Raw genomic sequence first — 13,924 nt, 5'->3', positions numbered from 1 at the left:
TTATTGTGGAGAAGGGTAGGAGAAAGGTTAGTTTGCCATAGATTTATAAATAAAAAAAAAATAAAAAAAGGAACCATTAAAATTATACTATTTATTTTCTATCTATGGAATCCAGACATAGTAACAAACAATACAAAACAAAACATTACCAAACCAAAAAAGAAAAAAAAAAGAGCTTAATTGTTTCACATGTACTAAATCAATAAAACGCATTCCAATTTTTTAGACACAAACAATTTTCATGGTTAAAATGAAATTATGTATAGAAAATTTGTAAACATGAATATAAAGAAAAAGACTAAAAATTGAAAAGTGGAAAAAAAGAAAAGAAAAAAGAAATACTATAATATGACTTCGTAAAAAAAAAATCAACAAACCATAAAATAAGGAGATGAAAAGTCGAAGAGAGAGAGAGAGAGAGAGAGAGAGAGAGAGAGAGATGATTGATTGTTGAATTTAAGGCAATTGAGATTTAATGGTGATGTCATTAATAGGAGAAACATTAGCAATTTGTTTGGTGGGAAGATGATGTGTTTTTTTTTTTTTTTTTTAGAAGAGGAAGATGATGAGTTAAGAGAGAGATATAGATAAGAAGTGGGTTTTATGGTGGAGATAGAGATGTGATTTATTTTATATTTTTTAGTATTTTTAAATTAATAGAAATTATTTTTAAATTGTTGGAAAAATATCAAAAAAATGATGGAAATGACACGGTTACTGACATGACTGAATGTGAGCATAACAATATTAAATGTTATGCTTCCGTTTTTAGTATTATATAGAAATAGATAAGAGTTTACCTAGATCAATAGGACAATCCCTAACATCTCTTTGATAGTAAGAAGGGATGCAGTAGTACTTGTGCGCTGCTCTAAAATGTTTAAAATAAAAGATGAAATTCTGTCAAACTAAACCACGATGAACTTGAAGGGGAAAATACTTGATGGATATCGTATATTCGTATCACTTTACATAAGAGATGAGCATGGCCACATTTGAATTGTGACAGATCTTGCCCAATTTCAGGGGCGGAGCCACACAGTGGCTTGGGGGGGCCGTGGCCCTTGCAAAAAAAAAAAAAAAAAATTTTCCCATTAGACTATGAAGAAAAAATAATTGGGCCCCCCCAACATTAGACAGCCGGCCCCCCCTACCCATTTCTCACCCATTCTCCCAGCCCTCAATCAAAATTTAGGAACACCCTTAAATTAAAAAAAAAAAAAAAAAAAAAAAAAAAAAAAAAAAAGCCCAAAAAAAATTTGAGCTAAAATCTAAAAAAAAAAATTTAACAGAGCCAAGCCCACGGTGAGCCCAATAGATTACAGAGGTAGCTCGCCCACGGATTCTCAACCAAAAAAAAAAAATCAATACAGAGAATCAGAAAATGAACCCATCACGTCGCTAGCAGAGAAATCAACCCCATCACATTGCTAGCAGAGAAATCAAACCCCAATACTATCTATACAGAGCAAAAGCAAATCAAACTCCAACAAACCAACTTCTCAAAAAAAAAAAAAAAAAAACCTCCAGCAAACCAAACACAAAGGTGTTTATCTAAAAAAAAAATCCCCAATACACAAACCAAAACCAAACCCCAGTAAACCAAACCCAGGGTCACGTCGCCGCGACGCCGCAGCTCGCTCGACGTCGTCGTCGTCGCTCGCCCCTCATCGCAGATCGCAGATCGCAGATCTTAGATCGAAGATCACAGATCGCAGATCGCTCTACCTCTGCTCCGGTGCTCGGTGCTCCCTTCGACCCTCCCTCAAGGTATTTCTCTCTTTTTCTCTCTCAGTCTCTCTCTCTTTATCTCACTGAAATGAAAAAATGAAACGAAATTTTCGCAGATCGTAGATTGGTCATCGGAGATCGCAGATCGCTCTGCCTCTGCTCCGGTGCAGCGGTGCTCGTTGCTCCCTCCGGCAGTCCGGCCCTCCCTTAAGGTTTTTCTCTCTCTAACTCTCTCTCAGTCTCTCTCTCTCTCTATCTCATTGAATGAAAAAATGAAAGGAAATTTATGAACGTCTCTCTCTTTATTCTTTAACTTTAATAGCCTATCTGATCTCACATCTCAGTAAGTCTCTCTCTCTTTTGAACCGTGAGTCTCTTATTGGCTGGCTTTTGCTTTTTTCCTTTTTTGTCTTTTTAAATTTGGCTTTATCTTATCCCTTTTTGTTGGTCTTTAGTGTAACGTGTGTTCACTGTGTTGTGATTTGTGATTGGCATTGCAAAATTTTCTGATTGCAGCTGGCTATTGTGATTGGGGCGCATGTTATGCTTGTCTGTTGTCTGTTGAGTGGGGTGGGGAGGGGGTAGATGGGCTCATGGGGCCGGGTAAACAATAATTAAAGCAATGTAATGTGCAACACATTACATTGCTTTAATTATTGTGCTGCACATGGAATGTATAATGTTCGGCTCTTTTAATGTAATATGTACAAGGGGCTAAACAATATAACAAATTAAAGCAATATAATTAATGACAAATAAATTAAAGCAATATAATTTATTGTTACGCTAAACAACACTAATTAAAGCTATATAATTAAATTAACCAATACATTATAAAAGACAAATTAATTAAATTATTTTTGTTTTTGTTTGAGGGGTTATTATTAACTAGTATGTAGCCCCGTGCTACTGCACGGAAATGGATATATTATTAATCATGAGTTTATTCATGTTTAAAAGGCTCAGTTAAGTCTAAATTCATATTATTAACCAGAAAATTTCATTAACAAAACTTAGCAGTATATATATTTTACACAGAAAGATGAACCTTGGTGACAATATTTATCCAAAAGATCCATTCACGCTTTTGGATCTTCAATCTCTATTAGTGATTGAAATTTTCGCAGCTTAAAAAATTTAAAATTAAAAAAAAAAAAATCCTCAGATTTGTACTCATTTTGTAGTTTTACGATGGGTCATTTTGTAACATGATGGGCATTTGTGTGAAGAAAAAACCTCTGAAGTTCCATGGTTGATAAAAGAAATTCTCTCCAATCTCTTTTTATAGAGAGAGGGGTTTGTGCGTGTTTTTATACATCCTTCATAGTTGTATTATCACGAAGCAGGTCCAATGGATTTAGATTGGTACTACCGATTCCCAAAGCATGAGTGTTTAATGTGTTATTAATTTCATCTCATTGGCTTCTGCACATGACAGCAAAATTAAAAACAATCTGAATAAAAAATTCTAGTAGAAAGATAGGGTGGAGTGATCCACTCCAAGAAGGCGACCAAATTTGCGTAAATATAGAATAATAAATCTCTCTCCAGAAAATTTACATTGTTCATAACCTTTACCTTCACTGAACATTTTAAAAATATAGTGACTCACATCTGTCATCCAGACATCTACAGCCAGGTCCTCTCCAATTCGCGTGAGATTCCATTGATCACTAAGTTCCTTTGCAGCCTGCAAAAAGTATCATCCATCGGTCCATAGCAGTGCTTTCTTCATTGTTATAAGTGTTAAACCTGAACAAAATCCCAAATATAAGGATAGTGAATTTTAGGCATAATGTGCATTTAATCACATATTAGCAATTTATAACAAATGTAAATATGCAAACTTTTTAAGTGAATGGTAAACAAAGCTCAGTGTCAAAACTAAGAAGAAAGCACTTTAATCTGAAACTCAGTGCAAATGTAAAGATGCAAACTTTGTAAGCAATTTATAACAAAAATGCAAACTCTAGCTTTGCTATCTTTTTGGAAATTATGCAATGTACCCAAACCAAGTTCTTATCACCGATATTAATCTCTTCGGTTTTCATGTTTGACTACAAAATCAAGAAAAAACTTAATTAGCACAGTAACTCACTTGACCCGATACATAGAAGTGGTTTTAATGAGAATGAGCCCACATACATTTAACCACATGATGCAAAATTCAACTTCAATTTCAGATTCTAGACACATGGCACGAAATTAGAGTTCTAATTTGAAATTCAATTTCACACTCTCTCTGCTTCACCTATTATTTTATATATAAATTAAAGTTGTATTAAAAATGGGTTGACTGTTTAAATTATAGTGGAGATTTTGTTTTTTTCTTGAGTATGAATAACATTCATATAACTAAGTAAAAATTTCTAATTAAAATTTTATTTTTTAAAATTCTTTTTAGGTTAATTTTTTAGTCATATTCTTAAAGCTAAAAGAATTATGAGCAAACGAAAAACAATTGATGCATTCTTTAAGAAAAAAGATGTTAGCAATTCAGAAATTAGGACACCTGTGGCTGTAGAAACAAATGTTAATACTTTAATGCCTGATGAACACCCCTCCAAATGTCTAAAACTTCAATTTGAAGAGATAGATCGTGATCCAGGAACACGTAAACAAATATGTGAATTTCCTATCAACAAACAAGATGAAATCCGACGAGTTTATCTCATAGAAGGTCCATACCAACCTAAAGATATAGACTATCCATACAATGATGATACTCATCGTTATCGATTTCAACCTTCATGGTTTGTTTCACATAAGGATTGGTTGGAATACTCACCTTCAATGGATGCGATATATTGTCTACCTTGCTACCTTTTTAGTAAGAAACCAATAGGTCGTCCCGGATCAGATGCATTCATTTCAACAGGTTTTAATAATAGGAAAAAGGTGAAAGATAGAATGAATTGTCATTTAATTCGTCATGTAGGGAAAGAACCAAACTCCACACATAAAATTACTGTGAAATGTTTTGAAGATTTAAAGAATTATTCACGACATATTGACAAGCTAATTGAGAAACAAACGTCAAAAGAATTAGAGAATAATCAATTGCGGCTCAAAACCTCAATAGAGTGTGCTCGATGGCTAGTATTCCAAGCTTGTGCTTTTAGAGGTCATGATGAAAGCCTTGATTCAAAAAATAGAGGTAATTTTATTGAATTGATAAAATTCACATCAACTTTCAATGACAAAGTAGCTAGTGTTGTCTTGGAAAATGCTCCAGGAAATGCCAAATATACATCACCCACAATTCAAAAGGAGATTTTGCATATTCTTGCTAGTAATGTGCGAAATGCTATTCGTGAAGAAATTGGGGATGCAAAATTTTGCATTCTTGTTGATGAAGCCCGGGATGAGTTGAAGAAAGAGCAAATGGCCATCATTTTGAGGTTTGTTGATAAAGAAGGTTTCATTAAAGAGTGTTTCTTTCATGTTGTGCATGTTAGAGACACTACTGCATTGACTTTAAAGAATGAGATATGTGCTGTCCTTTCTCGTTACAACCTCCACATTGAAAATATTCGAGGTCAAGGATATGATGGGGCTAGTAACATGCGTGGTGAATGGAATGGATTACAAGCTCTTTTTCTTAAAGATTGCCCATATGCTTATTATGTACATTGTATAGCTCATAGGTTGCAATTAGCTCTAGTTACAACATCTAGAGAAGTAAAAGATGTTCATCAATTCTTTGATCATTTGGTTAATATTATCAATATTGTTGTTGGTTCTAGTAAGCGTAATGATGAATTGCAACATGCTCAAGCAGAATAAGTTGAGAATATGATTGCTTCTAATGAAATTGAGACTGGAAGAGGTGCAAACCAGATTGGTACTTTGCAACGAGCTGGAGATACTAGGTGGGGATCTCATTTTCAATCTATTTGTAGTTTGATTAAAATGTTTGATGCTACTTGCAAAGTTATCAACACTATCTCTGAGGAAAGGGCTAACTATAAACAACGCGGTGATGCCGAGAGAGCTTATCAGGTATTAACATCATTTGAATTTATTTTAATCTTGCATTTGATGAAAGAGATAATGAGAATTACTAATGTTCTTTGTCAAGCTTTGCAACAACATTCTCAAGACCTTTTAAATGCCATGCATTTAATTTCAACTACAAAATCACTTATTCAAAAGTTAAGAGATGATGGATGGGAGCCTTTACTTGCTAATGTTATATCATTTTGTGAGCAACATGAAATTGATATTCCTGATATGAATGCTCATTACACTAAAGGTCGAGGTAGATATCGTCGTCAAGATGACGATTTAACAATAGAACATCATTTTAGAATTGACATATTTACAGTTGCAATAGACTTTCAATTGCAAGAATTGAAAAGTAGATTTTGTGAGCTAACAACGGAACTTGTCATTCTTAGTTCAGCTTTAAATCCCAAGGATGCTTTTAGATTATTCAAAATTGTTCATATATGCAATTTGGTTAAGAAATATTATCCTCAAGATTTCACTGAACATGAACAAAAACTTTTGGAGTTTCAATTGCAACATTATGAGCTTGATGTGATAAAACATCCAGATTTTCAGAATATGAATACAATTTCCGAACTATGTAGGGGATTAAAAATTTCAGGAAAGTCTAAAATCTATTTTTTGATTGATAGACTTATTCGTCTTGTGTTGACCCTTCCAGTTTCTACAGCAACTACAGAACGAACTTTTTTAGCTATGAAGTTGTTAAAAACAAAACTTCGCAATAGAATGGAGGATGAGCTTTTGGCAGATAATATGATAATTTATATAGAGAAGGAAGTTGTAGGGAATTTCACTATAGAGATGATAATGGATGAATTTTATTCCATGAAAAATCGTCGTCAGGCATGATTTGATCCGGTTGATGACCTGACCTGACCCGAATAATGGGAGATTTACTGAGGCTTAATCCATGCAACGGAGGCTTGGGCCGACAAATTTTTTTTGGCCCGTTTTGTAGCCCATTGTGAATCCTGTGCACAGGATATAAAAGCCATTTTTTTTTGTGATTAGGGTTTTGTCTTGTTGTTGTTTTTGAGAAAGAAAAACACTGTAGCCGCACATTGTAATTTTCTTTGATAATAGTGAAATCCCTACAACTCTGTGGACGTAGGTAAATTGCCAAACCACGTAAATACTGTCTTGTGCGTGTGATTGTTTTTCTTTTGGCGTTTTGTTTTCTCTATTTTTTTTTTTTGTTTCTCACAAGTTTGGAATTTCGGTTAAATTCCCAACATGTTCAAGTATATAATGATATATGAAAGTTGATAATTTTGTATCCAATAGACTTAAGAATTATATTTAGTATATCTCTGTTACAACCCGACCCCCCAAGTATGTACTCCTAGCTACGCCCCTGCCCAATTTCTTTCACAATCTGACATTTTAAAAGCAAATGTAAGTTATATAAAAGATGGTCTGTGATTATATTGAAAAAAAAAGAGAAGACAAAAGACGGTCTTTATAAAACTAAAATATGCTGGTACCAACTGGAACTGCATGTACGTACTGTTTTTCAGTGTATGAGTCACTATTGTGCACTGTGAACATAGCATAAATAAAACCATACTACTATAAAGATAATCATCTTCATAGTTAGAGATACTTTGTAAAATAATTTCAAAACCATTAAACCAGAACCATTCTCAGTTAAACAATAAAGTTTAAGATATACTAAAATTACTAATCCCAATTCATTTCGTTTGTTGCTAGAAAACACGCTTTCTTTAGACAGCTCTGACCGTTAATACCTGTTTTTCTCTATTTGATTGTCGTAAATAATTCCAATGGTGGTGACCAACTACAACAGATACTATGAGTTACTTATTATTGTACGACACTGCTGAGTGCCTCCACGTCCACAATTACGATTACAAATGTACAAAGGAAAGAACAGTACAGAGGGGAAAAAAAAAAAAAAAAAACCAAGAAAATTCCCAAAGTGTCCAGAAAAGTCAAAAGTCAATATATACTTTCACGCTCTCATCCGTTCACTCGCTACTACCACTGAATCCTACTCATATTAGATATATATCTTATCAACGTCATGGTCGTCCTAATCTCCCCTTATAAAAAACAACTGGCAAAACATCATACTTTAAATATGTTACTCGATGTGACACCTCAAAACCGTGTTCTGCATAACACCCAACCATATTCCCATTAGAAGGCCATACATATATAACATATATAAAAGCTTTTCCACGAGTCTGTCATCGCGTTCCATAACATCATCAGTTATTTCATTATATCGTCATATTTACCTTTATTCTCCTTTCCGTTTTTAGGATTCCTTTTTCCGCGTTTTTCAAACTCATCATTCTATTTCTAATTAACTTGATATCTCCCTCTATATAAAGAGCCAACCTTGCTGTTTGTTACATCCATTCAAACTAATTTCTTAATTTCAAGTATATACCCAGTTCAAAGTTCTTTGATTTAGCAAACTGCCTTCAATTAATCCGGGTTTCATCATGAAGAATACACACGATGCAGCTTCTTCTTCCTCCTCTTCTCCAATTTCAATGGAAGAAAAGCCCAGTTCAAGTTCACCGAAAAAATCTACTTTGGGAAGATTACGTAGTAAATTGTCTCCAAGGAGAAAGGCGGATAAGCGTTCTCTTTCACCGACTGCTTCCAATGCAAGCAAAAACCACTGCAGCGAGCTTCGAAGGGTGTTTGATTACTTTGACGAGGATGGAGATGGTAAAATATCTCCTTCTGAATTACAAAGCTGTGTGAGAACTGTTGGGGGCGAGCTGTCAATGGATGAGGCAGAAGCAGCCGTGAAAACATCTGATTTGAATGGAGATGGGCAGCTCGATTTTGAGGAATTCCAGAAGCTGATGGACGCAGGGGGAGAGGAAGACAAGAATGAGGAGCTGAGAGAGGCTTTTGGAATGTATGAAATGGAGGGGTCAGGTTGTATCACCCCCACAAGCTTGAAGAGGATGCTGAGTCGACTCGGCGAGTCCAAGTCTACTCAGGATTGCAAAGCCATGATTCGAATGTTTGATCTCAATGGAGACGGTGTCCTGAGCTTTGATGAGTTCCGAATTATGATGCGCTAATTCATATCTAATAGTATTGCTGTTCACTGAGGATATTTGTCCGTTTCCTTCAATGATTGGTCTTTGTTACTTGTTAATTAGTTCATTCTTTTGCTAATTAGTTCATTGGTTAAGAAAAGATTTCCATAATCTTGTAGAATAACCAGCTTATATCACTCCAAATTCTTTTTTTCTTTTCACTCCCTCTGGCACCTCCTCGACTTGTTTTTTTTTTTTTTTTAATCTATATATTAAAAAGATTCAAAAAGTTAGTTATTTGATGACTAAATTCTCTAAATAACCCCTAATCTTTACAAAACATTACTTTAGTGAGATAAATAACTTAAGATATATAAGTAATTTAAATTTAATAATTTAATGAATAAAAAAATAAAAAACTGCTCAATTTTTCCTACCCACGTTCTCCTATTGCCCTTAAGAATAGGCCACACAAATCACAACTATCTCTAATGCGGGAAAAATCCAAATTTTATACCCACTCAAAATTCAAAACACTCTATTATCTTTATTGGTGAAAAATGAAACGCCCAATATGTCCCAATTTATCTGCCGACCCACGTTCCATGAGTTCATTAAAAAAAAAAAAAAAAAAAAAAAAAAAAAAAAAAAAAAAAAAAAACTCACTTAAAATTGAAAACACATATTTATCCATATTGCCAAAACAATAAAACAATCAATCTGCCAACAGCCAACCGACCCACGTGCAAAACAAAATCTTCCCATTAACATAGCCAAATACATTTGGATGATCTCTTATTTTATCTCTATATATTTTTAGTCTCTACTAGCACATGCTTAGAGACTCTTCTATTTTTTTTTTTAAGATTAATAATTTGCATTCATCATAATTTGGGATTACTGAATTATTTAATAACAAAATATTTAGGAATGTGATGAGATATATGCGTTTATGAGTGAAATAAATTTTTTGTATATAAATCTCATCACGCCCTTAGGTATTTTATGATTAAAGAATGCAGCAATTCTGAATTATGATAAATGTAAATTATTAACCTTAAAAAAAAAAAAAAAAAAAAAAATCTCTAGGCACGTGCATGAGTGTGTGCTTAGAGGCTAGTACTTTGTACAATTATGCAGCAAAATAAAACTCATAAACCATAAAGACGAGAAAAAATAAAATAAAATCATGGAATCCTATAAAATAGTCTATGTTTAAAATCTTTAGACCAGCCAAAAAGGAAGTTTAAAATAATTAACTAGATAGTAAAGTCTTTCTCAAAAAAAAAACTAGATAGTAAAGTAACAACACCGTCAACACGTACCCCACCACCGCATATATAGATTCCACGTACTATCTATGAGAGGATAGTCTCGTGAGAATATCCCATGAAATATTCTATCTAAAAATAAACGAAATACATACCTTAGGGGCAACACATATTGCTTCATTAGTCTCTCTAAAATCAATTTAGCTTTTCTCAAAAAAAAAATCAATTTAGCTAGTATATTGTCCTTGATTATTTAGAACTCCCTTGAAAGTCAGTTGGGATTATCATTAATTAATTAAACTAATGAATCTAATATTTCTCTTAATAGTTTGATTTCTAAACATCATTTTTACCTAAAAAAATATATTATTAGATAATCCAAGAGTATATTCTTTCTCTCTTAACCTAAAAAATAAATAAATTCAAATGCGTCCTTCTAAAACCAAGTGACGAGGTAGCACATCACTAACATTTAGTTTCTTACACATCAAGTCATGAACACACAAATAAATATATTATTGCTTAGATACAAAAAGAAAAGAACAAAAATCTCCTAAACAATAGAGTCTCAAATTCCATTGAAGGTAACCACAAATTTTAAGCAACAAATTATTATTGATGATTTAAAAAAATTATTTCAATTGTGAAATTTTTTTTTGAACCAATTGTGGATTAAGTGATAGTTTTAATTTCAAAATAATAATATATTCTTGTGTTAAAGTATATATTATTTAAATGATTGGTTGTGGTGGTTAAAGTATCTATTATACATCCTCAAATGATTGGTTGTGGTGGTTAAAAAAAAAAAGTGAGTGGGTGTGGTTTGTTATTATTATATTAATATAATTCCTTAGAGCACCCACAGCAAATGTGGGATATGTGTCAAATGCTAAATATTTGGCACATATCCCACACCAAACCAAGTTTGACCCCATTTATCAGATATTGTAAATGCTATATTTTTTGCAACTTGCTGCAGTACAATCACAAATTTGCAACTGTACGGTAAGCTGTGGTATATTGGGTTTATTAATTTTTTATTTCTCTTTCACTCTCATATCTCTTTCATCTTCTCCTTTAGCTCACTGCCTCCATCTCCATCTCCACTCTCCCATTCTCTTTCTTCTTCCCTCTTCCTTGTTGCTCTATTCTCTTCCCATTTATGAATATGAGCCACCATCGATTTCCTCTCTACCATCACTGATCTATATCCTTCACCGGGTTTTTTTCCCCTTTTGTTCGCTCTCTCCTCTCTGTTCTATCGGCGTGGGTCTGGTTATGGGTCTGGGTTGTGGTTGTGATTTTGGATTGTGGGTTTGGTTGTGGGTCTGGTTGTGATTTCCGATTGTGATCGGCGTGGGCGTAAGTCTCTGGGTTGTGGGTCTCTCCTTTCTGTTCTATATCTCGGTGAACTGACCGAGCCCTTTTGTCTCATCAGAGAGTAGGCTCTTTGAATCAATTCTTGGCGCAAGAACTTTGTGAGTGGACTTCTGGTTTCGTGAAAGAGGCCCTGGTGAAATCTGTGCACGAGAATCACGACAGGAATAGCTCACTGGTCTTACTCTGTTTGGGCAATACTATTTCATCGATTTACCATACAGGTAAGTTCTCCGTCTTCTCTATGATTCTCTCGGTATTTCAGTGTCTACTTTTGATTCTCTCTATCTTCTGTTCATATGCGCTGTTTGCTGTGTTATGAATTTGTTCTGCCTAATCTATCCTACAATCTTCTCTGTTGCTCTTGTCTTTAACCTTAATATAGTCTACTTATTCTTAAAAACAAAACAAAACAAAAAACTCTCAAGAATATATCCTGTGTTTTTTTTTTTTTTTTAAATAATAGGGGTATCATACATCATACATTTTTATGTATCTAGTCTTGCTGCCGGACTAGGTTTAAAAATCTTGTAAGCCCATGACAATGATAGCTAATCAGCAAAATAATGGTCAATGTTAATATAAGTGTCACTAAACTTTAGTTTAATCCATAATCAAATGCAAACAAAGTTAGAACACAATGTATGACATAGGAACTATCTCAATCAGAAACTAAAAAAAGTTGCTCCGGCCAAGACAAGTCAAAACAAGAATTTCTTATTATATGCTGTGGGAATTACTTCATGTTAATATTAGGCAAAAGTATTTTTTGAGATAGTCAACCAACTTACTGAAAATAATTCAACATTCAAGATGATGCTTTTGCCTTGGTCAAAGTAAAATATGATATTAACCCATGTGGTGACTTAGTCTTATAGGCAGTCATAATGATCACCTTCCTTAAAGAGCGAGGCGTGGATTCACAAGTGTCTGTGTGAATCCACGCCTCACGTATTGGGGGGCTCGACTCTCACATGTGCATGTGTTTGATGAGGGCTCACATTTTGAGTTTGGAAAATTTGCTAGAGAGATACATTGACAAAGTTTAGTAATGATATATTTTGTTGTAATTAACAAACCAGAACAAGCAGTCTCCATATTTATTTAGAGCATGGACTCAAGAAATTATTCATCATTCACTGATCTCGTACGGGGGAATATTAATCTTGAGGATGAACTTTTCGATGTATCTGAAAGTAGTCCCCTGTTAGTCGAAGATTCTCCACTAAATGATAAAGTTGCCACTTCTAAGAAAAAACCAACACGTGGTGTCAACTTCAGTGCTGAGGAAGACAAGCTACTTGTAGCAGCATAGCTCAATACCAGTGTCGATCCTGTGTATGGTAATGAGCAACATAAAACAACATTTTATGGCAAAGTTGCGAAATACTTTATGGACCTCAAGACTGATTCCACATGTAGTGTTGCATCCCTGACAACCCGATGGGGAATGATTAATAGGGAAATAGTTAAATTTGTTAGGTCCTTAGCTAAAATTGAAGCAAAGAATGAAAGTGGAACCATGGCTCATGACAAGGTATAAATTTTGCAATGGTCTTTAATTTTTTTAGGTTTACAACACAAATGAATTGTTTGAAGAAACTAATTATGTTATATTTATTTAATTTTTTTAGATTGAGAAAGTAAAGGAATTGTTTAAAGAAATTCACGGTTCCGTTTTTCAATTTGAACATTGTTGGCTAATCTTGAAGGATTTTCCAAAGTGGGCATCTACTATGCCTAAGAGAGATTCAAGAAAAGAAATGCCTCAAACTCCATATTTAATAGATCAAGGAGGAGGTTGATGGCATTATGGATTTCAAGAGGCCAATATGTAGAAAAGCTGAAAAGGCTAATCAAAAGAGAAAAGATGATGGGAAAGATATTGCAATGAAATATTTGAAAAAGAAAAAGAAAATTCTTGAAGAAGGTTGTGTAGCCGAAAAAGAGAAAGTACGTATCAAAGCGGAAAAGGTTCGCTTGCAAGAGTTGAAAGAGAATGAAAGAATTATGATGCTAGACACAAGTGGCATGAACGAAGACCAAAAAACTTTTTATGATGGACTCAAAAAGGAAATCCTTGCAAAACAAAGATCAAGTCATTTGTTGGGTTGAGATGATGTTGGTGATGTCTTGTTCAACCTTATTTTGGTAGTAACTAATTTTAGGCCGTGATATGTATTTTGTGGCATTTTTTGGGTGTAGCTGATTTTAGGCCTTGATATGTATTTTGTGATCTTAGCAAAAGGTCTTGACTCTTTTATTATGTGATTTTGTTGTAGATTCTAGTAGGCCACTGTCATGTAAGTAATCCTAACATTTTAGCTTATATAAAATGTTGTGTATTTTCTATGTTTGAATTTATATTACAAAAAAACCTGTACAACTCTCCAGCTTTTGTAGATTTTTCTTCCTGCTATTTACCAAGCGGATATGTGGTTGTTTAGCTTTGCATTATCTTGTATTTTGGTTTGTTTGTTGCTGGGAATTTGTCCTTGACCTGCG

The 13,924-nt window shown here is 33.8% G+C and overlaps 3 protein-coding genes across 3 annotated transcripts; all 3 read left to right on the top strand.

Annotated features, from left to right (window-relative positions):
• The first annotated feature begins 4,641 nt into the window (after positions 1 to 4,641).
• On the top strand, positions 4,642 to 5,517 carry LOC126695618 (uncharacterized). The gene has a single exon (XM_050392443.1). The coding sequence runs from the start codon at positions 4,642 to 4,644 to the stop codon at positions 5,515 to 5,517; it is 876 nt and encodes a 291-aa protein (XP_050248400.1).
• Positions 5,518 to 5,526: 9 nt separating this feature from the next.
• LOC126695609 (uncharacterized) lies at positions 5,527 to 6,594 on the top strand. The gene has a single exon (XM_050392432.1). The coding sequence runs from the start codon at positions 5,527 to 5,529 to the stop codon at positions 6,592 to 6,594; it is 1,068 nt and encodes a 355-aa protein (XP_050248389.1).
• A 1,376-nt stretch (positions 6,595 to 7,970) lies between these two features.
• On the top strand, positions 7,971 to 8,992 carry LOC126712679 (calcium-binding protein CML37-like). The gene has a single exon (XM_050412112.1). The coding sequence runs from the start codon at positions 8,217 to 8,219 to the stop codon at positions 8,811 to 8,813; it is 597 nt and encodes a 198-aa protein (XP_050268069.1). The 5' UTR covers positions 7,971 to 8,216; the 3' UTR covers positions 8,814 to 8,992.
• Positions 8,993 to 13,924: the final 4,932 nt, after the last annotated feature.

Source organism: Quercus robur, chromosome 2, assembly GCF_932294415.1.
Source record: "Quercus robur chromosome 2, dhQueRobu3.1, whole genome shotgun sequence".
Classification (NCBI taxonomy): Eukaryota; Viridiplantae; Streptophyta; class Magnoliopsida; order Fagales; family Fagaceae; genus Quercus; species Quercus robur.
This window is presented reverse-complemented; position numbering and strand designations above follow the sequence as displayed.